The sequence below is a fragment of the Neovison vison genome, chromosome 4 (assembly GCF_020171115.1).
Source record: "Neovison vison isolate M4711 chromosome 4, ASM_NN_V1, whole genome shotgun sequence".
NCBI classification, from domain to species: domain Eukaryota; kingdom Metazoa; phylum Chordata; class Mammalia; order Carnivora; family Mustelidae; genus Neogale; species Neogale vison.
Genome location: NC_058094.1, coordinates 187,678,632 through 187,704,716, shown reverse-complemented (window position 1 = coordinate 187,704,716; position 26,085 = coordinate 187,678,632). Strand labels below are relative to the sequence as shown.

The following is a 26,085-nucleotide window of genomic DNA, read 5'->3' as shown; positions in this document are numbered from 1 at the left end:
CTGATTTCAAGCTTTACTACAAAGCTGTGATCACCAAGACAGCATGGTACTGGCATAAAAACAGACACATAGACCAGTGGAACAGAGCAGAGCACAGATATGGATGCTCAACTCTATGGTCAAATAATCTTCAACAAAGCAGGAAAAAATATGCAGTGGAAAAAAGGCAGTCTCTTCAATAAATGGTGCTGGGAAAATTGGACAGCTATATGTAGAAGAATGAAACTCGACTGACCACTCTCTTATACCATATACAAAGATAAACTTGAAATGGATAAAAGACCTCAACGTGAGACAGGAATCCATCAGAATCCTAGAGGAGAACATAGGCAGTAACCTCTTCGATATCAGCCACAGCAACTTCTTTCAAGATGTGTCTCCAAAGGCAAAGGAAACAAGAGCGAAAATGAACTTTTGGGACTTCATCCAGATCAAAAGCTTCTGCTCAGCAAAGGAAACAGTCAACAAAACTAAGAGGCAACCTACAGAATGGGAGAAGATATTTGAAAATGACAGTACAGACAAAAGGTTGATATCCAGGATCTATAAAGAACTCCTCAAACTCAACACACACAAAAAAGATAATCATGCCAAAAAATGGGCAGAAGACATGAACAGACACTTCTCCAATGAAGACATACAAATGCTATCAAACACATGAAAAAATGTTCATCATCACTAGCCATCAGGGAGATTCAAATTAAAACCACATTGAGATATCACCTTACACCAGTTAGAATGGCCAAAATTAGCAAGACAGGAAACAATGTGTGTTGGCGAGGATGTGGAGAAAGGGGAACCCTCTTACACTGTTGGTGGGAATGCAAGTTGGTAAAGCCACTTTGGAAAACAGTGTGGAGATTCCTCAAGAAATTAAAAATAGAGCTTCCCTATGACCCTGCAATTGCATTACTGGGTATTTACCCCAAAGATATAGATGTAGTGAAAAGAAGGGCCATCTGTATCCCAATGTTTATAGCAGCAATGGCCATGGTCGCTAAACTGTGGAAAGAGCCAAGATGCCCTTCAATGGACAAATGGATAAGGAAGATGTGGTCCATATACACTATGGAGTATTATGCCTCCATCAGAAAGGATGAATACCCAACTTTCTAGCAACATGGTTGAGACTGGAAGAGATTATGCTGAGTGAAATAAGTCAAGAAGAGAGAGTCAATTATCAAATGGTTTCACTTATTTGTGGAGCATAACAAATAACAAGGAGGACATGGGGAGATGGAGAGGAGAAGAGAGTTGGGGGAAATTGGAAGGGAAGATGAACCATGAGAGACTATGGACTCTGAAAATCAATCTGAGGGTTTTGAAGAGGCAGGGGGTGGGAGGTTGGGGAAGACAGGTGGTGGGTATTATAGAGAGCACGTATTGCATGGATCACTGGGTGTGGTGCATAAACAATGAATTCTGTTACACTGAAAAGAAATAAATAAAAGAAAAAATTGCTAAATATGCAAAGTAGACATCAATAGAAAAGAAAAAGATAATCAAGGCATCTCTAAAACTTTTAGAACTAAAAAACTGTATAGAAATGTTTAAAAAATACAAATGTAACATTGCTAAAATACCCTATTATCAGTTACACTATGTTAAAACATCAGGAAAAAAAATGACTATTCATATTCTACCAATAAACAGATTGTTAAACAGTTAATATGAAAAATTCACTGCATAGGAAAAAAACCAAACTATAAAATTTGACCAAATGAAGTTAAAATTTACACTAACTGAATCTCAACTGGACTAAAGATAACTTGTTTCAAAAGAGTTTCTTGAAAAAACAGATCAAATTTTAGTAAATGTGTTCTTAAATGTTTTAACATGTATGATACGAAAGAGTTTTATTTAGTCATTCATTAAAACAGTGTCTGAAACTCAATATTGCTTTATATTAGAGCAATTCATAATAATCTTTTCACGAATTCAGACTAGGCTTTTCTTTTTTCTTCAAATAAATGAAGTCTAATAGCATACTTTGAGTGTGAATAAAAATATATCATATTTGCTTCTGAGAAGACAGAATCAAACATTATATGTGGAAATCAGTTAAACAGCTTATCTCTAATAATCCATAACACATAAAAGTAATTTAGACAAACAATTTTATTTAACAGTAGGCAAGAATTATTTTTCCATTTAGCATTATTTCACAATGTATCTTTCAGTCTTTAACACTTAAACATTTAACTCATAACTCCAGTTATTTAAAAGTAGTAATTAGGATTATAAATCTGTGAACAACTGTGTGCTTACCTGATGGTCTGGAATAAGAAACAACAGCATTTCCTTCCAACTCAGGTGGTGTGTAACTCCCTTTCAGATAAACTGAAAAGGATACCGTTCTATTCATTTCTGGTGCTATAAGAAATGTGAAAGTAATATTAAGTTTCAAAATGTTGGACAATTATTATTAACAACAGTTAAAATTATGCATACACTACATGCCAGATAGTATCCTAAGCACTTTAGATGGATTAATTTATTTAATCCTCACAATAACCCAGAGTAAGGTATGTACTATTATTGTCCCCAGCTTTTGTGCGTGAGGAAACTGGCTACAGAGAGAGTAAGAAGCTTGCCCAAGGTCATATAGCCAATAGAGAACTGAAAACTGACTTCAGGGCAAGGGTGCCCATATTCTACATCACTGCTTCTCTTTAGTCAGATGAATAGGCAGAATGATCAGAAAAAAAATGTACACAAAAAGGCAAGAGAATTTGGGAACTGGGATTAGTACACTTTATTGTGGCTATAATACAGACTGCAGGGGAAAATGGGAGAGGGGTATTGCATATGGATATAACTATAACTAACAACTTTGCAGATTGTATGTCACCTTCTATATTCATGTATTTGACCTCCAACCTGAGGTAGGCAGTCTTAAGATGCTTTTTTTTTTTTTTTTAAGATTTTTTCTTTATTTCTCTGACAGAGATCACAAGTAGGCAGAGAGGCAGGCAGAGAGAGAGGAGGAAGCAGGCTCCCTGCAGAGCAGAGAGCCCTATGCGGGGCTCAATCCCAGGACCCTGGGATCATGACCTGAGCCGAAGGCAGAGGCTTAACCCACTGAGCCACCCAGGCGCCCCTTAAGACGCTTTTAACTAGAAAAATAAACTGTTCAGAATGTGTTCTAGAAAGACAAATTGGAAGTATTGTGAAAATAATTAGAAAATAAAGTGAGAACCCAGTGTCTGGATATCACCTATAAGATTACTTCAACCATTCAACCATTCATTCAGTGTTTCAATTAATATTTTATTTAATTCCCCCTATCTGCCAGGTGCACTCAAGTAAGGGTTGGTAATATAAAGGCAAAAGAGAAATATGTTCTTGACATCATGAATAAGATACAGAATAACCAACTGAACAGCAGCAGTAAAGAAAGAAAGAAAAAGAGTAGAAAGATAAATCAGAAATCATTTTGATAGGACTAATGACAACTTGGATGTAAATGGTAGGGCATGAGAGATTCTGTGCAAAGAAACCTCTAAGGGTTGCCATTTATGACCTGTCTACTATGTTAGGCATTATTAGAGATATCTTACATAGATTCATTTTCTAATTAAATCCTCAAAACAGCCCTGCCAGACAGATATTATCCCCTTTCTGCAGATTAAAAGAAATTGAGGTTCCAAGTAATTACTAAAGTAACTTGCTGAAGGTTACACAGTAAGTGTCAGAACCAGGATTCAAATTTTGGCCAGACTCTAAAGCCAATATTCTTATTTCAGACATAACTGATTCAATAAACAGCTCACTAGAGAAACACCAATAAAGAAAACCTTCCAAATTATAGTATTTAAGTACAATTACAGGCCCATCTAGTTAAGGAAAGCACTTGAAAATCTATAATTACTTCAGCTGAATGACCATTCACTAAACATTGCTATTTTTTAAAAAAGTAGCATTCATGCTTGATGTTTGAAGGGAAAATATAAGCAAAACAACACAATTATTGATTTTAGAAAGATACCAGGCTCATTATTCAGACAAGAAATATAGCCATGAAATAAAAATACTAACCAAAAAAAAAAAGGTTTTTTTAAATTAAGAGAAAACCTCACACCACGACAGACTTTAAGCCAAAGCAGAACACTTACCCATAAATTCAAAGGTGAACTGATCACAGGTCAATACTAAAGGTGGCTGTACATAGACTGATAATTTGGCTTTTTGCAATGCCAGTCGATTCTGCAATGTGACCTAAGGAAACAGAAATTGTTATCAATAGAAAGTTACATCTTATCCAAGTTGATAGGATAGCACAAGTATGTAAAAAATCACTAGCAAATAATTAGGAAATACTATCTGAGAAAAAATGAGTAGTGGCAAAACATAACATGTAACATAAATAGTAGATTAATTGGTAAGTACATAAGCGGTACTTTCTACCCAGTTAGAAATTGGTCAAAGGAGTTAAATGACCTTTCTGCAATGGAGATATAGAAATGGCCAAACAAGCACATGAAAAAATGCTCAATATCTTTACCACTATGAAATACAAGTTAAAACCACAATGAGAAACTATTACATATCTACTAAAATGATGTAATTAAAAGAACAGACAAAAATAGGTGTTAGCAAGAATGTGAGGAAAGACATATCATACATTGCTGATGGGAATGTAAAATGGTACAGCCATGCAAGAAAACAGTTTGATAGTTTCTTTAAAAATTAAACATAAATTTACCATATGACCTGAAAATTCCATGCCAAGAGAAATGAAAACATATGTCCACCCAAAAACTTGTAAACAGATTTCATAGCAGCATTCTTCACAATAGCCAAAAGTAGAAACAACCCAAATGTCCATCAACTGATAAACAGATAAGCAAAATATGATATATCCTTACAACAAAATAGTATTCAGTAATCAAAAGAAATGAAGTATTGGCATATACTATGACATGGGTAAGCCTTAAAAATATTGTGCTAAGGGGTAGAAGCCAGTCACAAGGAACCACATATTGTATGATTCCATTTATATGAAATGTCCAGAAGAGAGAAATCTATAAAGACAGAAAATAGATTAGAAGATACTGAGGGATGGGAATGAAGGAGAGGTGGAGGATGGAAGAGGGAAGGGAGCATGAGGTTACTTTTAAGGGAGACAAATATGTTCTAAATTTGAATTGCAGTGATGGTTCCACAACTCTGTAAATACAGTAAAAATCAGAGAACTGAACTCCTAAATGAATAAATTGTATGGTATATAAATAATAACTTAAAGCTATTAAAAATGTTCTATCAAAATCAAATGAAAAAATCCACCCTGCGCTTGGTGAATAATTACATCATGAAATATGTGTTCATTTCTTTTCATGTGTAGATGTGGCAATGGGATGACCTTATCTAGTATCTGCACACCACCTTTTGCATAAATTATTCTCTAAGGAAGGATTTCCTTACTAGATGGATAGTTACTAGATACATATCAGAGCACTACATTATTCCATGGCTTAACACAAAAATACATGACAGATCTAATTATAGAAATATCAAGGAGTGGTAATATTGATTGTCGCATATCTCAGCTGGCTGCATTTCTAAACTGGCTCTTATATGGTGATGCTAAGAAAACTCTCCCAGATTAGAATCAAAAGCTAAGAACTCTGGGCTAACAGTGTGACTGGGAAGTAGGGCAGGTATGGGCAGAGAAGGCCGGGACTTCCCTCACTCCCCATCAAGAGAAACATCAGGGGTGCCTGGGTGGCTCAGTGGGTTAGGCCGCTGCCTTCGGCTCAGGTCATGATCTCGGAGTCCTGGGATCGAGTCCCGCATCGGGCTCTCTGCTCAGCAGGGGGCCTGCTTCCTCCTCTCTCTCTGCCTGCCTCTCTGCCTACTTGTGATCTCTCTCTCTCTCTCTCTCTCTCTCTCTCTGTCAAACAAATAAATAAATAAATCTTTAAAAAAAAAAAAAAAAAAGAGAAACATCAGCAGAAACCATTAGGCCCACGGATTTTTACTGGGCCACAGTGCAAAGGGGCATCATTTTCAGGCTATCAAAGAAAAAGCTTAAATATCTTACTTTCATTGCACATGTTCCCTCTTTGGACTTTTGTATCCTTAAAGTCCCAGCCTTTGAACAGCATCCTTTGGATGAGTTCATCCATGTGGTTGGTATGGTAAGCCAGACTTATCACAGTCAACTGCCCAGGCAGGGTTGGTATACCAACTGAATCACAATCTCTGGGGGTAGTTCTGGGTGTGGTTTTGTTTTTCTAGCTCCCCAGATGATACCCATGTACTAATAGAGTTAAGAAACAGCCTTCTATATCATACCTTTGCTGTAGAGCAACTTTCAGTCTAATTATTACATTCTAGTATATGAGACAGATATATTTCATTAACTCACATAGTACAAGGGTAAAATTATTTTTAAGAAAAGTAATTTTGGGGGCACCTGGGTAGCTCAGTCATTAAGTGTCTGCCTTTGGCTCAGGTCATGATCTCAGGGTCCTGGGATCAAGTCCCGCATCGGGCTCCCTGCTCAGCACAAGCCTATTTCTCCCTCTCCCACTCTCCCAGCTTGTGTTCCCTCTCTCACTGTTCTCTCTCTGTCAAATACGTGAATAAAAATCTTTTTTAAAAATAAATAAATAAGTAGTTTGCAAATTTCTCTTAATTAAAAGGCATGTATCACCTATTCCTTAATATATATTTATATATATATATACATATATATAAAATATATAAATATACACACATGCTATAGAAAAAGAAACAATATACAGGAATATGCACCTGGCCCAGAAACATTAATTAAATTTAGTACGTATCTTGCATTCATTTTAAATGATGTGGGTATTCTATACAACTTAAAAAATAAGTTAAACACAAAAATTTTGAATTGCAAAGTAGAATTTTTAACAGATAACTACTGATGCAAATAAATACAAAAAACACAGCAAATGAAAAATGAATCCTCAATTTTTAATTTATAAGCCCTGGGAATACATGAGGGGAATCTGCATACCACAAGCAAACCTTCCTTCATGATATCTGGTCATTATAAACAACATGATACCTTTTTAGTAAAATCCTGATAGTAATTACAGGAAGAAGAAATTATGCCAGGTCCACTAAATAAATAGGACACAACTTAAATATTTTACTATAAGTAATAATATAATGCTAGTCTACACATATATATTTAAATAAAATTAGAATAATATTAATGATAACCATTAACAACTTTTTTATATTAATGAAACCATGCGAATAAATTGTATGCATTATCTCATTTAATCTTCACAAAATCACAAAACAGGTACTATTACTATACATCATTTTACAGAAAAGAAAACCATGGTTCAGAGAGGCTAAATAATTTGCACAAGGCCACTCTGATTATAAGTCAAAGAACCACATTTAACTTCTGTCTGCCAGAATCCAGAGCCCATGCTCTTAATCAACTGTGGTTAAGTCTCAAAACAACCCTGCATTTAAAAAGTATCCTCACTTCACAGTTTTTAAAAAAAGAGGTTTAGAAAAGCTAAATAATCACCAATAAGCCAAAGTGTGCAAGAGAATTGAAAGCTATCACCAGGAATATATCATAAGAACTCAATTTTAAAAGTGAAAATGGAAAATCCTTAAAGTAGTAATAAGCTACTTGTAAGAGAACATACACTCTGGACTGCCTCAGTGGCTCAGTCAGTCAAGCATCTGCCTTCGGCTCAGGTTATGATCTCAGGATCCTGGGATGGAGCCCAATATCAAGCCCCACATTGAGCCCCCTCATTGCTCAGCCTGAGTCTCCCTCTCCCTACAACCCTCCTCTTCCTATGCTCTCTCTCTCTCTCACTCTCTCTCTCTCTCTCAGATAAATAAATAAAATCTTAAAAAAAACAAAAAAAGAGAGAGAGAGAGAACAGACATTCTGACTCTGCCTGGCATAACAATGTATACTTAGACAATGATCACACAATCTTACACTGTTAGCAAGATCATGATAGCACTTGTGCACAGATTTATTAAACCCCAACAATGGCCCAGGCATTTTCAAATGTGAATCAAGGAGATGTGTGATGAAAGTAACTGGAGGAACAAAGAAGACTTGTGTCTGAGCCAAAAAAAAAAAAAAAAAATAGAGTTAAAGACTTGGCTAGATCATAAACCTCATATTTTAAAAGAAAAATAATTACAGAATATTAAGGGGAAAATATAAAACATTAATACAAGAATTTTCCATGCTGTTTTCGGATTCTAACAAAATGAAATATGATCCTAAGAAATTTAATACCAAATTTTATCCTAGATACATAAATATGACTCCAAAAGCCAGGTATGAACAACCACTCTGCCTCAGTTGCCTATAATAGACAGTCACACATCACACACACATACTCAAGGTAGCCACATCTTCATTCACTCGGAACGGGTGGAAAAATTTTCTCAATTAACAGGATTTATTATGACGGAAACTTGCATGGTTATGTATCTTGGCTGCTGTTGTTATAAAAGGCTATAAGAAGAGATTTATAGCAAAATTTGTAGAGAAACTGTCAGACAGAATCAGGAAGTCACTGCGTCTGCTGTACAAGTCCAGCTGATTTTATGCAACCCTTGTGTGTTGCATTCTTTCTCGAGCTCTTATAATGGCAGTAAGAAAGAGAGCTGAGACTTAGTCATTCTCAAATATAAAAATTCCACTAAGGAAGAAGAATTTTCCAGTAGTATCATACCATCATTTTAAGATGGCTATTATTACACATGAAAGCCTTAGAACTGCATAGGTGAGAAAGATGTATTTACGTATAGCAATAACTAGCAGTTGAGGGGGGGTAGGAATTAGCATAAGCAATGTTTTCTGGTTTAAGTACAGGATTTCTTTCTGCAATTTATAGTGTGCTCCTGAATTATTATGTGTGTATGTCTGAACATTATCAGTAGATAGATAAAAAAAGAGGTTTCTCTACACAAAAGTCTATAGATCATTCCTGGAAATCTGCAGGGGTTTTTTGTTTTTTGTTTTTTTCTTAAGCGTTTGATTTCTTGCCACTCCTGCTTTTCCAGACTCAGAAGTATTAATGAGATAGAGCCTTTGATTGGATGGGGGTTGGGAGAAGTGGGGAAAGACCACCCTTGTTTCCAGTGGCAAGAATCCAAAAAAATTAGCTTAGGAAACTGTTACAAGATTGGTCTCCCTTCAACTTCTACCAAAGATCCCCACACTTGGGCCACCCGCTGGGTCCAGTGTAAGCGAACACAATTGGTAAAGCCTGGTGCCCTGTCAAGCCCCTCCAAGGACAGCAACCCATAATCTAAGAAAATATAAAGTCCTATCCAAGTTTTGACTACGCAAATTGCCAAGATCCACAACTTTTCCTGGCTCCGAGGTCTGGGCAGTGATAAATATTTTCAACTTAATAACGTGCTGACTGATTACCACACTTTAATCTAAATGCCTTAAGAGGGCTCTACATTTGAGTTCTAGTTCTAAAATTCTACAATGACAGGACTAAAAATCTTAACCAAAACCACATCCTTCATATTCTATTTTTTTAGGACTATCAATTTGTCACTACTCTACTTTGTGGCTTCTTCATTTAATATTTTCTTGCTATAAATACATTCATTTAAAGTTAATGTCATGGCAGGTAGATGACCAGAAATTCCTCTCAAACATACACATAATTATATATAGAAGAAAGATATTAGCATGCATGATTCCCTTATATATATGATGCTGCAATCAATTGGTTGGTCTATCATAAGTGGTAATGACACAATTCCTCCAACATACTTAAAATGTTAATTTTGTTTCTGGAAAAAAGACCCTAGATCATTTAAACATAATGGTTAAGCATAACCCATAAAAATTATTTATATTACATAACATTGCTATGAATGCAATTATCAGTTTTATATTTGTAGGAAAAAAATAAAGGTTATCTTTGCTATCCAAAGCTGAGGGAAAGATACAAATTTCAAGTGTTTGTTTTACATTTCCATAAGCCAGAAATAGGGTGACAACAGTGGCAGATGTGATGAAATGTGTAATTCCATTTGCACAATAAAGTCTAGGACCATGGTACAATACCTTAACTGTGACTGAAGGGACAAGGTCAGTTCCCACTGCAACATCAGTAGCTTGCTATAAACACAGAATTGAGAAGAGAAGGAAGGAAAGAATGGTTTCAAATTACATGTCCATCAATGAGTAAACACAATGGGTGCAATATATACTTCCCACCACCAAAATAGGAAACTAACCATAACGGACTTATCAATCTAATGACAGACTAAAAGGGTTAATGTAGCTTTTTGAATGCCTTCAACTAGAAAGTCATAAGCTAATAGAAACCTTTTCCAAAAAGGAAAGAAAAGGTCATATATTTTATTATCAAACTATTCTCTTGCCAAATTTACTTAAGTGTTGAAACTAATTAAATTTTTAAAAAATTTTAAGTATTGAAATTAATTAATTATATTAATTTGTTCTTTATATTATATAAAAGAAAGCCCCTTGTATTTCTCAGATAAGCATTATGCCAGACTTTTAAGGTCCTTATATTTTCAACTTGCCAAAGATATGTTTTATTCTGATTAATAATATATATCTAAGACATGTAACTAATGATACAAAGCTTGAAGGGTCTTACACCTAGAAAATAAAATAAAAGTAGAAGTGTATTTTTTAAATAGTTCATATCATAAACTAGGTCATTCTTTGAACATCAGCCTGGGTTGCTTGATCCTACCTCTTAAAGAATTCAGAGCATAACATAATAGAGCAAACATTTCCTTAGACATTATAACTTACTTATTAGAGTTGTAGATTGAAAGGAAAAAATGCTCACTCCATGACAGAATAAGATGAAAGGGTAATATAATTTTCTAATAATATCCATGACTGGGGAACAATTAATATTAATAAAATCACTAATTCAACCAATGAATAGCTCTATTGTGCTTTTAGTTAGCTTATCTGGAATTTTTTTTTACTAAGAAAATCACTTCTAAGCAACAGGGATGGCTATACTGTAGAGGGTATCAACATAACTAAGAGTGGGCAGATTCATATTCTATATACGTATCCACAGAAAACCATGTATGAACTCTGATCCACCTTCGCAATCCAAAAGATAAGACAGCAATGCTTGTCTTATCTATAAAAGACCCCGCTCTAATAGAAATTATATTATTTTTAGATGTGTGCTTTCATAAATAATGACAAAATAAAACACTGAGCCAAGCTTTTTGCTCTAGCAGAACCTGAAATCCAGGAAATGTTTTACATTTGGCTGTCCACATATCTAGATGAGAAACCAGCATCTCCTGTTTCCTGTTCTTTCCAATCCATGTTTAAACACCTAGGTACTTCCAGGACAGCAGTCCTTTGGGAAGATAAAATTATAGCCAGAGACAAAGAACTACACAAAGACACCATGGCACCATAGCCACATAAATTGTTGGGCCGGTGTGTTCTAATGGGATGAATATGATACTCTCAGGAATCTCTTAAGAAGGAAAAAATAGTAAGACGGGGAAAATGAAGCTGGAAAGAGATACCTAGTCAAGAGGAAACAGCACTCTGAGTTACCAATAGGGAAATATACATTACAATAAAGTACTATTACACAAGGCCTTTTCCTGCAAAGATCAAAAGTTACTAAAGAACAGAAAGGGAATTCCTGGTTCCAAATAGCTTATGTTTAAGAGAACCTAGAAAAAAATTATATAAGTTGCCCAAAGGAAAATAAGAATCATTTCCAAGGCAAGAAAATGTGTGTACATTTGTCAGCTAACTAAGCAAAAATGTTCCACTCAGACTACAGCTTTCAGGTAGAGTGAGAAATGGTGTGTGCTGAATGGCCAATGTTTTAAACAGTGCCTCTACTATGTGACTCAGCTGAGTGAATGTTTCTTTCATATATAGTACTTTTTTTAAGTATGCCCAACTTACTATATTATGGCAATGTTAACGTGATTTTTATCACAGCTTGGGTTGGCTCTTTATACCAAGATTAATCTTTGAAAACTTAGGACAAGTACTTACTATATTATGCTCTGATACCTAAATATCGAAGTCATTTCCTAGGTAAAATTACATGACATGAACTCCAAATATAGTAAAAAGCAGTGAATTTGATCACTTGCCAAAATTGATGAACTTCTGATTCAGAGACAGATAAACTTAATAGATTTTTGCCCAAACTGCAGGCAGTGAGACATAACCAATTATAATCTAACAAGTGCTTACATAAAACTAAACAAGGAGGTGGGGTAACATGACCAAGGACAGTCTCTCTTTCATCTTTGCTATTTCTCATCTCCATTCATTTATGAAGCAAAAATACTGAGCACTCATTAAGTGACAGACACTAAAGATATGGCAGTGGATGAGACAAGCAGTGGGATGCAGTGTGTGGCAGTGGTGGTGTTAGTGGTGGTCAGGATAATGTTAAAAGAACTAAAATCTAATTTGATGATAATGATATTGTTAATTATCATAACACTTCAACAAAGTAGATTTTATTATTATTCCCGTTTCACAGATGAGAAAAATTAAGAAAAAGAAAATAAAATACCTTGCCCTGGGTCATACAGATGGCAGGAAATGGCAGGAAAAAATAATTCCTGGCCCAACTGCTCAACCGTTTGTTAAATAACACACAAAGATACTCCCCTCCCTCCCTCCCTATCTCCTCCTCATTCATATGTATGTATATATATATATATATATATATGAACACTATCTCATTGAACCTTCGAGAAAAATCTTGTAGGGTCAGTATTATTCACCTGGATTATGATTATCTCAATATTATGATACTGAAAACTTAAAAAAAAATAAAAGTAGATTCAGAATAATGTGGAAAACCTCTTCTACTGTTGCCCCTTCCTCTCCTTTTTTTAGACCAAAATCCTAAGGAACTCCTCACTAAGAGATAGGAAATGTTTTTTCTAGAAGGTAATAAAGACTAAAAGTTGTTATCTTCTCTTAAGTTTCTATCTGGGGACCAAAAATTTCAATCAATAGATACTGATCCCAAATCAGCATAGTCTACCACTATCATAAACCCTTTTAAAGTCTGTGAATATACCTACAGACACTGAATCAAAGTTAGGAGAAACCATGGCAGAAACTTTCAAGTCATCTTCTCTCTCAGTCATGGGCCAAATACCTGTAATTTAAAAAGAAAAACAATATTTAATCATAAAGCAAAACTGCTATATATAGTTTTTTAAAGAAGTTTTTTCTATATCACATATCAAAAAACAACCCCATAAACATATTCATAAGTTGAAGAAAACTAATGCATTACAGAATTAGAAACCTGATGACAATTCTTCCCCTGCTACAAAATTTGAAAGAAAAACTATCTTTCTCCAAAGATATTATCTAAAATATGTCCCAGTGACTGAAGAGTGTTGGGAACTTCAATGTTCTCTCCTTGACACTATAGGGAAAAGCCCAAACTATACCCTTTTGAAGGTAAGTTTGGTCAGAACATCAAAATGTAAAATATAGGGCGCCTGGGTGGCTCAGCAGGTTAAAGCCTCTGCCTTCAGCTCGGGTCATGATCCCAGGGTCCTGGGATCGAGTCCCGCATCGGGCTCTCTGCTCAGCACGGAGCCTGCTTCTCCCTCCCTCCTCTCTGCCTGCCTCTCTGCCTACTTGTGATCTCTGTCTGTCAAATAAATAAATAAAACCTTTAAAAAAATGTAAAATATATATATCCTATGATCTAAAAATTCTACTCTTTAGCATTTATCCAATACTCACAGACACGCCCAAGGAGTTTCTCTGCTGCTGGTAGTTTTTAAAAACAAAAACAAAAACAACCTAAATCTCTACATTTCTATTAACAGGGATATGGTTGACTAGATTATGGTATGCTCTGCAATGATCCAAAGCCCAAAGCTGTAAATAAGAGTGCTCTCGGGGCACCTGGGTGGCTCAGTGGGTTAAGCCGCTGCCTTCGGGCTCAGGTCATGATCTCAGGGTCCTGGGATTGAGTCCTGCATCGGGCTCTCTGCTCAGGGGGGGAGCCTGCTTCCCTCTCACTCTCTCTGCCTGCCCCTCTGCCTACTTGTGATCTCTGTCAAATAAATAAATAAAATCTTTAAAAAGAAAAAAAGAGTGCTCACAAACTTTATATACTGATATGAAAAGAACTCCAGGATGTGTCTATTAATTAAAAATAAAAACAGGTAATACAGTGCATCTAATATGCACATATTTGTATAGAAATAAATAAATACAAATTTTTTTTAAAGAATACACAAACACTCCTGATAAAGGTTACCTTTATATAATGTAGAGGAACTAAGATCCGGGAGTTTTACCCTTTTAATACTCTTGGAATTATTTTTACCATATTCATGCTATTTTCACAACTTATAATTTCACGACTTAAAATGTTTACAGTGCATAATGAGATATGATGAACAAATGACACAGATCCTAAATAAACAAGAAACATTAATGTATATGCAATTATGTGTGTGTGTATATATATATATGCACACATATATTTGAATGACAGACTACTGGCTGTCTACCTAACATCTACTTTCCCCTCCTCATCCTTTGTAGCAGAGCTATAATTCTAGGGAGGCATTCGCCTTCATCTCAAAGTCACTGGATTGGTCAGATCCAATCATGGTGATTTCATTCCCCTAACAATTTGTTGTTTTAGGCATAAGCACAGGGCTTAATCCTGGCAGACGTGAGGTGAGGAAAAGTTGGGGGTGGGGGTGCTGGCACATGCTCCTGGGAAAGCTATTTCCCCATAATAAAAAAGGAGACTTGGGAGAAATATCTCTCTTCTTCCCTGGAAATCATATTTGCACATAATACCTGGAACTGCTGAAACTACCCTGTGACCTTGAGAGGAAACATCCCTCACCCACCAAGGATAGCTGACTAAAAACATGGAAAGTTCTTGGATGATGCCACAGGAATCAGCTGTCTCACACAGAGAAGAACTACCTACCATTGTCATCAAGGATTCCCACCAGTACTGTAATATTCAGTGTGGGAATTTCCATAACTTACTTAGTGACAATATAAAAGCCTGCTCCTTGCCTACCCAATAACAATTCTTCAGTTCTTTACTAAAAGAAGCTCAGTTTTATTCTGAGCAATGAAGTGCTCAGCTAAAACACTAATTTTCCCAGCCTCTTTTGTAAGCTTGGAGTGGCCAGTGAGATGTGAGTAGAAGCTGCTCAGGGTGTGGCTTCTAGGAAAGATCCTTAAGGGGGCTGACTCAGCTGCAGATGTGAGAGCAGGAGTTCCAGAAGCCATCTTGGACCAAGAGATGACCCTGAGAGAGGAAGAACTGGGGTCCCTGATGACAGTGGAACTGCCAGACCAACCCTGGTCTGCCCACTGCTGGACTTCTTTTCTATGGGAAAGAAATAAACCTCTGCCTTGTTTAAGCCACCTTATTTGGGTATTGTGTTATGTGCAGCCAGACATAGCCCTAAACAACACATCTCCTAACAAGGTCACCAAGTAAATGCTTCTAGGACTCAATGGTAAAGGCAATTTAGTTATCCGAGACATATTTCCAATAGGGTAGAGAGTTTCATTTATATGCCTCTTTCTTACTGTTCTCTTTCACCTCCTGAAGACACAACTGTGTGGGAGGCCATCGCAGTACCATACCCATTCCTTCACACCCCAGGTATAGAATGATAAACTGGCTAAATTATAAGGAAATTCTGCTCTTGAAAGTGCCTACCAACAGTTATTGTTGACTACTGGTAACAGAAATCCTAGGCAGGATTCACACTAATAAGTTGAATATAAAAAGCTTCAAAACCCATGAGCCATACAGAAATTATTACTGTAATTTCATGCTTACAACATACATTCCTCATATAAGTTATACACATAAAATCAGCTTCAAAAACACTTTTATTACAGTAGATAATATACACCATGTGTACACAAAATGTACTCTTTAAATTGGCTTTAAATTTTGCTGAAACTTTTGCTTTGAAGAAATAAAAAAGCTCTAAGTACCAAAAATAATCCACAAGAGTTGTGAACTTCTTTTTGTGAGTTATAGTCACTATGTTAAATGGCATTTAAATGAATAATGAGGTCATCAAAAAGTTCAGAGTTTTAACTTCTCATAATTTTCTATAATTAAATGATTTTGTGCTTTTATATAATTACAGGTATTTTAATAAACAAATACACCACAGTTTTATAAGGATACTAAGTTTTTTCAATATCTAGAAATAAAATATTTTAAAAGTCCCTCTTTCTTCCAAGCTTCACTTTGGGTTTTTTTGGTTGTGCGTGCGGGTTTTTTTTGTTTGTTTATTTTGTTTTTAGGACTAAAACCAAATGATGATGGCAAAGAAGTGTAAGAGAACTTCAAATATTAGCTAAAATTTGAGGTTATATAAATAATGAACTTTGCACCCAAGTTGGTGGGCATATCCCTACCTTAATTAGCAGTTATTTGAAGATACACAGAAGGATCAAGGTAATGACAACTTTAAAATAGCTCAAACCTTCTCACTCAAGTATCACTATGGCCACCAAAAAATAATTTACAGTTGTAAAGGATTTTTCTGAGAAATCTTTTACACAACTGAGTGTTAATCAAAATATCATTAGCACATTGTTTATGGGAAGGGCAAAATCTCAAGACACAAAATTTAAAGTGAAAAGTAACATTAAATTTATTTAATGAACTCTGGAAATTTCATGTTCCATATATATGCCTCTCTTCTCCAATTATATTTTTAAACGACAAAAAGAGACTCATAATTCCATTAATCCCCAAACACTAGTATCAAGGAGAGTGGGGAGAATGTCTATATTGCAATGTGAAACATCGAATTTTAACTATTCGCCATTTGAGGGGGGATGCTGACAACAAATGGGTTTTCTGTAATTGGAGTTACTTAAAAGACCTCAGTTTCACTGGTTTACTTTCAAAACTTTCTAAGAGAACATGTGAAGCCAAGGCATAATAATTTTACCTTAATAATCATATTTTAAAATATATTATCTAAATTCCTCTGAATTGGTCTTGGTAATGGAGACTGAAAAATATATAAATCTAGTAAAGTGATTGGATCAGGATTAAGATTGGCTCTTGTGTTTTGGTTGGCCTTTGATGCTCTGCTTCTTTTATTATTCCTACTTGTTTTAACATTTCTCTTATGTGAAAATAGTCCATATTTTTTCTCATTAAAAAAATACTTTTACCTGACTCTGAGAAGAAAACTTAAAATAATGTTTTTCACATGTCCAATTCAAACTGCAGGACTGGTGTTTTGTTTCTCCTTTTAATTTACAATAAAATTATACCCCTGTGAATCCCAAAGAAAGATAATATTGAGTTGCTCAAAACTCAGAAACTGAAAATATCATCAGTTTCTGAGTCATGAGAAATCAACATACTGCAGGCTACATTCCATTTGGATGTCTAATTAACTGCATACCTAAATAATATCACTAAACTGCAAATGACTACATTTTTAGTAACAAAGTGGTAACTCATGTACTGCTAGGGTTTCTTTTAAAAGAAGCCACTAAAATGTTTTCAGGGATATTAAAAGCTGACAAATGATCACTCTAACATTTAATGTTCTTCTCAAGTCCTGAAACCACTATGCAGAGAAGTACTTTGTTCCATTCTTAGAGTTTAAAGAAAAAATTAGATAGCTCTGTTCCTGAAACACACTAACAAAAGCAGTATCTTAACGTTTTTTTCACAAGCTACAAAATACAAATTAAAGAGCAACACTATTTTTACAAATATGATTTTAATTAAGACTAGAGGAGAGAATTAACTAATATATTTAAGATATTATCTACATACAAAATAAATCAATTTTATAATAAACTCCAAAATAATAAAAAGTTGCAAATGAGATACCTTGTGATTTATTAACATCTTTGATGATTCTCTGAAGTTCTTTCAATTCTATATCAAGTTCATCATAGTGTAGTTCTCTAGATTCAACCTTCGGAGCTTGGAACAAAGAAGGGTCTGTCCCTAGGTATGAACACTGCAAGTGACCATCATCACTCAGAGTGACTATCACTCCCTTTAAATCACTACAATAAGAAAGAGAAAATGAGACATAATTCAAATTTTTGGTGGATTTAGACCTGAGCAAAAATATTTTTATTCAATTTAGCTTCAACATGCCATTAAGAAAATGGCCATATAACTATTTCTAAAGTTTTACATCAAAGACTCAATTCAAATATTTCAAACATGATTTATATTTATATAAGCCCTCCCAATGTTAGGATTCATTATGGGGGGGGCAGGGGGACCTTAACAGTTATTATAATAGTTGTCACTTTGGGGGACCTAACTACATTATAAATCATTCTCCAAAAGCTTTTCAACTATTGTATCATTTAACCCTCACTCCAGCTCCTACTTGGCAGATTCATAACAAGCTGTGGACACTTGTGGAGCCATTTCCTCATTTTGTAGTTCTCTGTCCATCCCTCTTCCTCCCATCCTTTCACTCCTCCTTCTCTCTTAGTCTCCTTTAACTTTTTTTTTTTACTCTAGAAACTAGCCCTAATATATAAATTATAAACTTAGCATACCATTTTTTAAAATTGTAAATTTTCCTGAACTTACTATAAAAAGCTGAAATGAACATTATTTGCTTCCTCCTTAGCTTTCTCAGAAGAAAAAAGAAGTCAACACTGTCATAAGTCATTTTTAACTGATGCATAATGAATTTGTTTGATTTTCATTTGTTATGTTTTCTAGTGGCCTTTGATTTAAAAAAAAAAAAGAGGTTTCTAGTCCCATTCTAAAGGTTAAATATTCATCAAAACTTACAGAAAATCTGAGAGAAAAAAAAAACAACTTAAAAATGCTACTCTTCGGGGCGTCTGGGTGGCTCAGTGGGTTAAAGCCTCTGCCTTCGGCTCAGGTCATGATCCCAGCGTCCTGGGATCGAGCCCCGCATCGGGCTCTCTGCTCTGTGGGGAGCCTGCTCTCTCTGCCTGCCTCTCTGCCTACTTGTGATCTCTGTCTGTCAAATAAATAAAATTTTTAAAAAAATGCTACTATTCATCTGAAAAAAATATATATATATGGTATATAAGAGTCTAGGCTTTATTCAGAATGAGTAAGAAATTTTAAAACTCCCCAACTTTGGGTCCATGACAAATGGTCAGCTCATTAATCGAAAAGCGTAACTTGGATGAGAGGAGATACTGGCATTGTTCAGTCCCTCCTATACGGTGACCACCAGCATCCACTTTACCACCTGCCTTCAACACAACATTCCTTTTTTTTTTTTTTTAACATATGTATGTATATCCAGTCCTTATATTTCACTCAGAAGTCAATAAGTGCCTGAATTTTACCTCTATTTCTTCAGGTTCTTGATGCATAGAACTAACTTTTTAAAATTTTTATTTAAATTCCAGTTAATTAACATATAGTATAATATTACTTTCAGGTATATACTATAGTGATTCAACACTTCCATAAAACACCCCAGTGCTCATCTCAGCAGGTGCACTCCTTAATCCCCATCAACTATTTACCCACCTCTGCTCTGGATACAAATTTCCTATACACACTTTCTCCAGGGCTTACTTAGGCATGGTCAGTGCCACAAAACCCTCTTGTATGACTTCAGAGAAACAAAGAATAAACTGATATCACTGACTCAACAGCTAAAAAATTAGACTAGGAGTCAGAGACTCTGGGGGTTAGTCTAACTGGGTAGACTGGGTTTTAACTCTGACTCTACCCCTATATAGCAGTCAATTTAGAGAAGTCTTCCTAAATGTTATCTCTAAAATGAGAAAGTGAGACTGCATGATCCTCAAAGGTCTTTAGGTTTTATGAATTGGTTCTGTTAATCTAGCTCAGAAAATAAATACTCCCAAAATAAAATTATTTTCCTAAAATAAAATGTGAAAAGCAACCCCATAGTACCTCTGGGCTTTACCCTTTCTAAGCAGTCAGCTGAAGCCACCTAGTGGCCACGTCGCAGAAATCCTAACTTCCAGCTCTGACAAGCGCATTGCAACAGGACAAACCCTCTGTCCCCTTTGAGTTGTGACTATGTTCTATTCCCCATTCCACCCAATCCCACTAGGGTCTGGAAACTTAATGAGCCCTTAGGAAACTCTGAACACTGAAAACAAGATCTTTGGTTGGCTTCTAAGAAAATTTGGAGGTCATCAGGATTTTTTAATCCAAAAGAGTATATCCATTTTATCTTCCCCCTTTGAGTGGTCTATAGTATGCGAAACCTAGTATGACCCAATACAAATTATCCCTCAGTATTCAGATTTATTTGATCTATGAACTGGAAAACTTATTATTGAATCATATTTGTTACACTGTTTTATACAGCAATAGCAACAATTTAGACAGAAGAGATTTATCTAAAAATGTATCTAAACCTATTAAGTTTAAGATAGAAAGAATCTGAATAGTAGTGTACACATATATTTCTTCAGACTCAAAAAAAGCATTACTGGTGCTCAACCTGTGCAAATATAAAAGGGAGGAGCGAGGGTCTTCCCTCACTGGAAGAATTTAACAAAGTTGACCAAAATGTCTTAAAAATAAATTACAAAACTTGAAGCAATTTACTTTTTTCTTCAGTGGCATCAGAATCATTGCATATAATTTAGATAAAATAACGGAAACTTAGACTTCAGTTGAATTCATTTAAGATTCGATAGGAAGACTGTATTAAGCTCTAAAAACTCTAAAGTAAATGAGTGGAATTTCTGTCTAAGACATCTATGATGAGACAGACACTTTGAGGCCTAGAACACAGTTAATATATAAGTCAATCATCACTTGGTATCTTAATTCAAAGAACAAAATTTAAAATACATATATCATTCCTAAACATAAGCCAAATTTAAGTATAAGAAAAAGAGGAAAAACATAATCAAGATTTTTTTTTAAAAAATCTTTCTAAAGAATGTTTTATTTAACAATACTATCCATTTAGGTTAATGTGTAAGCTTCTGTGGATGACAGAATTTTACGCTGGAAGAAGCCATCAAGTAAATCAAGTATTGAGTACACCATAACTTACATTGTTAGAATTAACATTCCAAAATTAAGGTCTCCAGATTATTACTGGTCTTTGAAGCACATCAGCTAACCCAAGGCATGAGAATAATGTATTTTATGAGGAACCAAGATCAAAAATGTTATATTCCTAGGACACATGATAATTTTGTGTATTTAGCAGTCAGGCATGAAAATAAACAACAGAGGTTACTCAGGAATCTGAAAGTAATTGTTTCATCACTCAGTAAACAGATCCCTGCCTTAACAATACATTCAAGCAAAATTCCAGACGGATTTTAAAAGTTAAATTTTACAATATGAAACTACAAAAATATTTATCTGCCCTTGGGATAGAGAGACCTTTTGCTGTAAGAAAGCAATGGAGGAAACTACAAAGGAAAGGATCACTAAATTAAACAACAAAAAAATTTTTAAACTTGTTATATGCTTTAAAAAACATGATAAAAAAGAACAAAAGGCAAACTGGGAACATATTGGCAACCAATATAAGGTACATAATTTAAGTTGTACCATATGAAGTTGTGAATATTTAACTGTTTTTGACCAATTAAAACCATCCTGCATATTTCATCTAATATGTAAAGAACTCTTATAAACCAAAAAAAAAACCTCTCATATTTGCATTGATTCAAATCAATGCAAATGAGATTATATCCAAAAAGGTAAAAGGAAATGTACAATTTGCAGTTAAAAATAAGTCAATAAGTAGATGAAAAAAAAAATAAAGCTGTATTTGAAAAAAAAAAAAAAGGTACGTGATTATTTAATCCCTTAAAGTAGAAAAAATTGTATTCAATAATCTGTCCTGCTGTTAGAGAAGGTACATGGAGACAAAAACTCTCATACACTTTTGGAGGAAATGTAAATTTATTAAAGATGCTATTAATGATCATTTTAGAAACATCTATCAAAAGCCTTAGAAATGTCCATTACCTTTTACACAATAATTGACTTACACAGTTATTAAAGAAATTTTAAAAAACCCAAATGGTTTGTCTCCCTCCCTATCCCATCTTGTTTCATGGATTCTTCTCCTACCCACTTAAGCCCCCATGTTGCATCACCACTTCCTCATGTCAGGGAGATCATATGATAGTTGTCTTTCTCCGCTTGACTTATTTCGCTGAGCATGATACGCTCTAGTTCCATCCATGTTGTCGCAAATGGCAAGATTTCGTTTCTTTTGATGGCTGCATAGTATTCCATTGTGTATATATACCACATCCTCTTGATCCATTCATCTGTTGATGGACATCTAGGTTCTTTCCATAGTTTGGCTATTGTGGACATTGCTGCTATAAACATTCGGGTGCACGTGTCCCTTTGGATCACTACGTTTGTATCTTTAGGGTAAATTCCCAGTAGTGCAATTGCTGGGTCATAGGGCAGTTCTATTTTCAACATTTTGAGGAACCTCCATGCTGTTTTCCAGAGTGGTTGCACCAGCTTGCATTCCCACCAACAGTGTAGGAGGGTTCCCCTTTCTCCGCATCCTCGCCAGCATCTGTCATTTCCTGACTTGTTGATTTTAGCCATTCTGACTGGTGTGAGGTGATATCTCATTGTGGTTTTGATTTGTATTTCCCTGATGCCGAGTGATATGGAGCACTTTTTCATGTGTCTGTTGGCCATCTGGATGTCTTCTTTGCAGAAACGTCTGTTCATGTCCTCTGCCCATTTCTTGATTGGATTATTTGTCCTTTGGGTGTTGAGTTTGTTAAGTTCTTTATAGATTTTGGACACTAGTCCTTTATCTGATATGTCGTTTGCAAATATCTTCTCCCATTCTGTCAGTTGTCTTTTGGTTTTGTTAACTGTTTCCTTTGCTGTGCAAAAGCTTTTGATCTTGATGAAATCCCAAAAGTTCATTTTTGCCCTTGCTTCCCTTGCCTTTGGCGATGTTCCTAGGAAGATGTTGCTGCGGCTGAGGTCGAAGAGGTTGCTGCCTGTGTTCTCCTCAAGGATTTTGATGGATTCCTTTCTCACATTGAGGTCCTTAATCCATTTTGAATCTATTTTTGTGTGTGGTGTAACTCTTAATCTCACGAAACAAACTGTGGGTTGCTGGGGGGAGGGGGGTTGGGAGAAGGGGGGTAGGGTTATGGACATTGGGGGGGTATGTGCTTTTGGGTAAATTGGAAGGGGAGATGAACCATGAGAGACTATGGACTCTGAAAAACAATCTGAGGGGTTTGAAGTGGCGGGGGGGTGGGAGGTTGGGGTACCAGGTGGTGGGTATTATAGAGGGCACAGCTTGCATGGAGCACTGGGTGTGGTGAAAAAATAATGAATACTGTTTTTCTGAAAATAAATAAATTGGAAAAAAAACCCAAATGGTAAGAAAAAGGGGAAATTTTTTTTTTTAAAGATTTTATTTATTTATTTGTCAGAGAGCGGGAGAGAGAGAGCGCGCGCGCGCGAGCGCGCAAGCAGGCAGAGCGGCAGAGAGAAGCAGGCTCCCTGAGGAGCAAGGACCCCAATGCGGGACTCCATCCCACGACCCTGGGATCATAACCCGAACCAAAGGCAGCCGCTAAACCAACTGAGCCACCCAGGTGCCCAGGGGGAAATATTTTTAAGAGCATGATGTTATCTGTAATAGAATGTTTAGAAGCCATTAACAACCACGTTTCACAAATATTTGCTTTCAGAAAAAACAGCTACATATATATAGTGTAAAAGCAAAACATAATATTGCATATGTATTTATTTTAATTTTATAAGATATAGGTATATAAAATACAGATTAGAAAAAAATTACTGAAATGCTAATAGAATGGTGACTATTTCTGGTTACTGAGATTATGAGCTATTTTTGTCCTATCTTATGGTTATAAAATAAGATTTTTTAAACATTTTTTAAGAAAAAAAATGTATGTTCCATTTTCTATCCCCACAGATTGAATTTGAATCTGCATTTAAAAGCTAAATGATGGGGCGCCTGGGCGGCTCAGCGAATTAAAGCCTCTGCCTTCAGCTCAAGTCATGATCCCAGGGTCCTGGGATAGAGCCCCCCCATCGGGCTCTCTGCTCGGCAGGGAGCCTGCTTCCTCCTTTCTCTCTGTCTGCCTTTCTGCCTACTTGTGATCTCTGTCAAATAAATAAATAAAATCTTTTTAAAAAAATAATAAATATAAATAAATAAATAAATAAAAGCTAAATGATCTGTGGAATTAAAACTTTAATCCAGTTCTCTATTTTCTGACAAGGCCAATCTACAAAATATGCAACCTGAAAGTATTTGACATAGAGCTCACAAAAGATAGAAAATAGTTATAATAAACAAATGAATGAAAGTTTTAAAAACAAATGAAAAGAGTTATGCACTGACTCTAATGGTCTCTTATCCAGCTGCATTTCATGCAGAAGAGAAATATTTTAAGCTATCAAATTGTCAAAGTATGGTGTTTATTACTAGATATAGTCATCAAAGAAATTTTAAAAACTTAAATATTATTTATTGCATGCAATTTCTGCCCCGCCTCAGGAAGGGTCATACAGTTTGAAGGCACTTTCCTTTAGGCACTATAGGCTGACTCAGTGTGATCAACCCTTCCTCAGCCCCAAAAGACTAGATGTGGTCATTTGAATATATTTTGAGTCATTTCATCATGATTCATTTAAGACATCTTTCTTTAGTATCTGCTATACAATAGAAGCTACAAAGGTAAACAGGACATGGTACTTGTCCCACTAAAAAACTCCGGCCTAGTTATAAATGAAAACTTATTTTTTTAAAAAAAGAGATCCTGATTTTGACTTCTCCCCTCCAACTCAAACCTGTTCCTCCCACAGGTCATATTATCTATTTTTCTAAAATTAATACCTAAGTATTCAAGAATCAAATATGGAAAAGAGACAAATTCTACAGATAATGTCAAGTAAATGATATCTGCCTTCAATCTACAAAGTAAATATTAAATGATTATGGTTACTTCCTTTGTTGAGATGAAATTAGCTGACATACCTGGTTGGGATTCTATAGCCAAGGGCATATTTGATAGCCATTTAGAAGTTACTTTTGTCAGCAGCCTCCAACTTTGTACATTTAGAAAAAAATTAAAATCTTTGGGGGTTGGGGGGTAGAAGTTGTGAGGGAATCTCAAGCAGGTTCCACGCTCAGCATGAAGCCCAATATGGGGCTCAATCTCACAACCTGAGATCATGACCTGAGCTAAAAACAAGAGTCAGATGCTTAACCAACTAAGCCACCCAGGAGCTCCTAAAATCTCTTTTGATGAAAATTATTGTTAAAATTATCTGAGTTATAAAGCAGATTAATGAATATAGAATCTAACAAGGATACAACGCTCTTGTTAGTTCTTGTGAGGATGAGTATGTCATAAAAGAGAAATAATTTTCACACTGGAAATACCTCATACCATAATTACACTTATGATAAAACATCTTTGGAATCTTTACTGCCTTACCAAACTAACCCTAAAACAGAAAAGAAAAGCAGGGGGTGTACAATTTTTTTCTACTCTCTTTTTTATATATTCACCTCTCATTTCTCTGCTGCATTTCATTTACTCATCATTCATTCACTTATTCATTCATTCATAAAGCATTTTCAAACACCTATTATATTCAGGATACCATCTGAAGTGTTATAGAATATACACAATTAAAATTAGAAAATTAGGGGCACCTGGGTGGTACAGTCAGTTAAACATATGATTCTTGCTTTCAGCTCAGGTTTTGATCTCAGGGTTGTGTGATCGAGCCCCACATTGGGCTCCACGCTCAGCAAGCAGTCTGCTTAAGACTCTCTCCCTCAGGGGTGCCTGGGTGGCTCAGTGGGATAAAACCTCTGGGATCCAGCCCAGCATCGGGCTTTCTGCTCAGCAGGTAGCCTGCTCCCTGTCCCCCCCCACCCCCGCCTGCCTCTCTGCCTGCTTGGGATCTCTGTCAAATAAACAAATAAATAATCATTTAAAAAAAAAAAAAAAAGACTCTCTCCCTCTCCCTCTGTCCCTCCCCCACCTACATGTGCACACGTATGCTCTTTCTAAAATAAATAAATCTAATTTAAAAATCATAT

General features: G+C 35.5%; 1 protein-coding gene across 3 annotated transcripts in view; it reads right to left on the bottom strand.

Annotated features, from left to right (window-relative positions):
- The window catches only part of BBS9 (Bardet-Biedl syndrome 9), a 461,843-nt gene that overhangs the window by 261,227 nt on the left and 174,531 nt on the right, over window positions 1-26,085 (bottom strand). For all 3 annotated transcript variants that reach the window (XR_006384294.1, XM_044246344.1, XM_044246345.1), the window contains 5 exons: window positions 17,874-18,055; window positions 13,072-13,148; window positions 10,061-10,114; window positions 4,116-4,218; window positions 2,269-2,373 (listed from right to left, as the gene is read on the bottom strand). Coding sequence is in view for 2 of the 3 variants with exons in the window: in XM_044246344.1 (XP_044102279.1) it covers window positions 2,269-2,373; window positions 4,116-4,218; window positions 10,061-10,114; window positions 13,072-13,148; window positions 17,874-18,055 (521 nt within the window). In the remaining variant the exon portion in view is untranslated. The remainder of the gene's footprint in view (window positions 1-2,268; window positions 2,374-4,115; window positions 4,219-10,060; window positions 10,115-13,071; window positions 13,149-17,873; window positions 18,056-26,085) is intronic.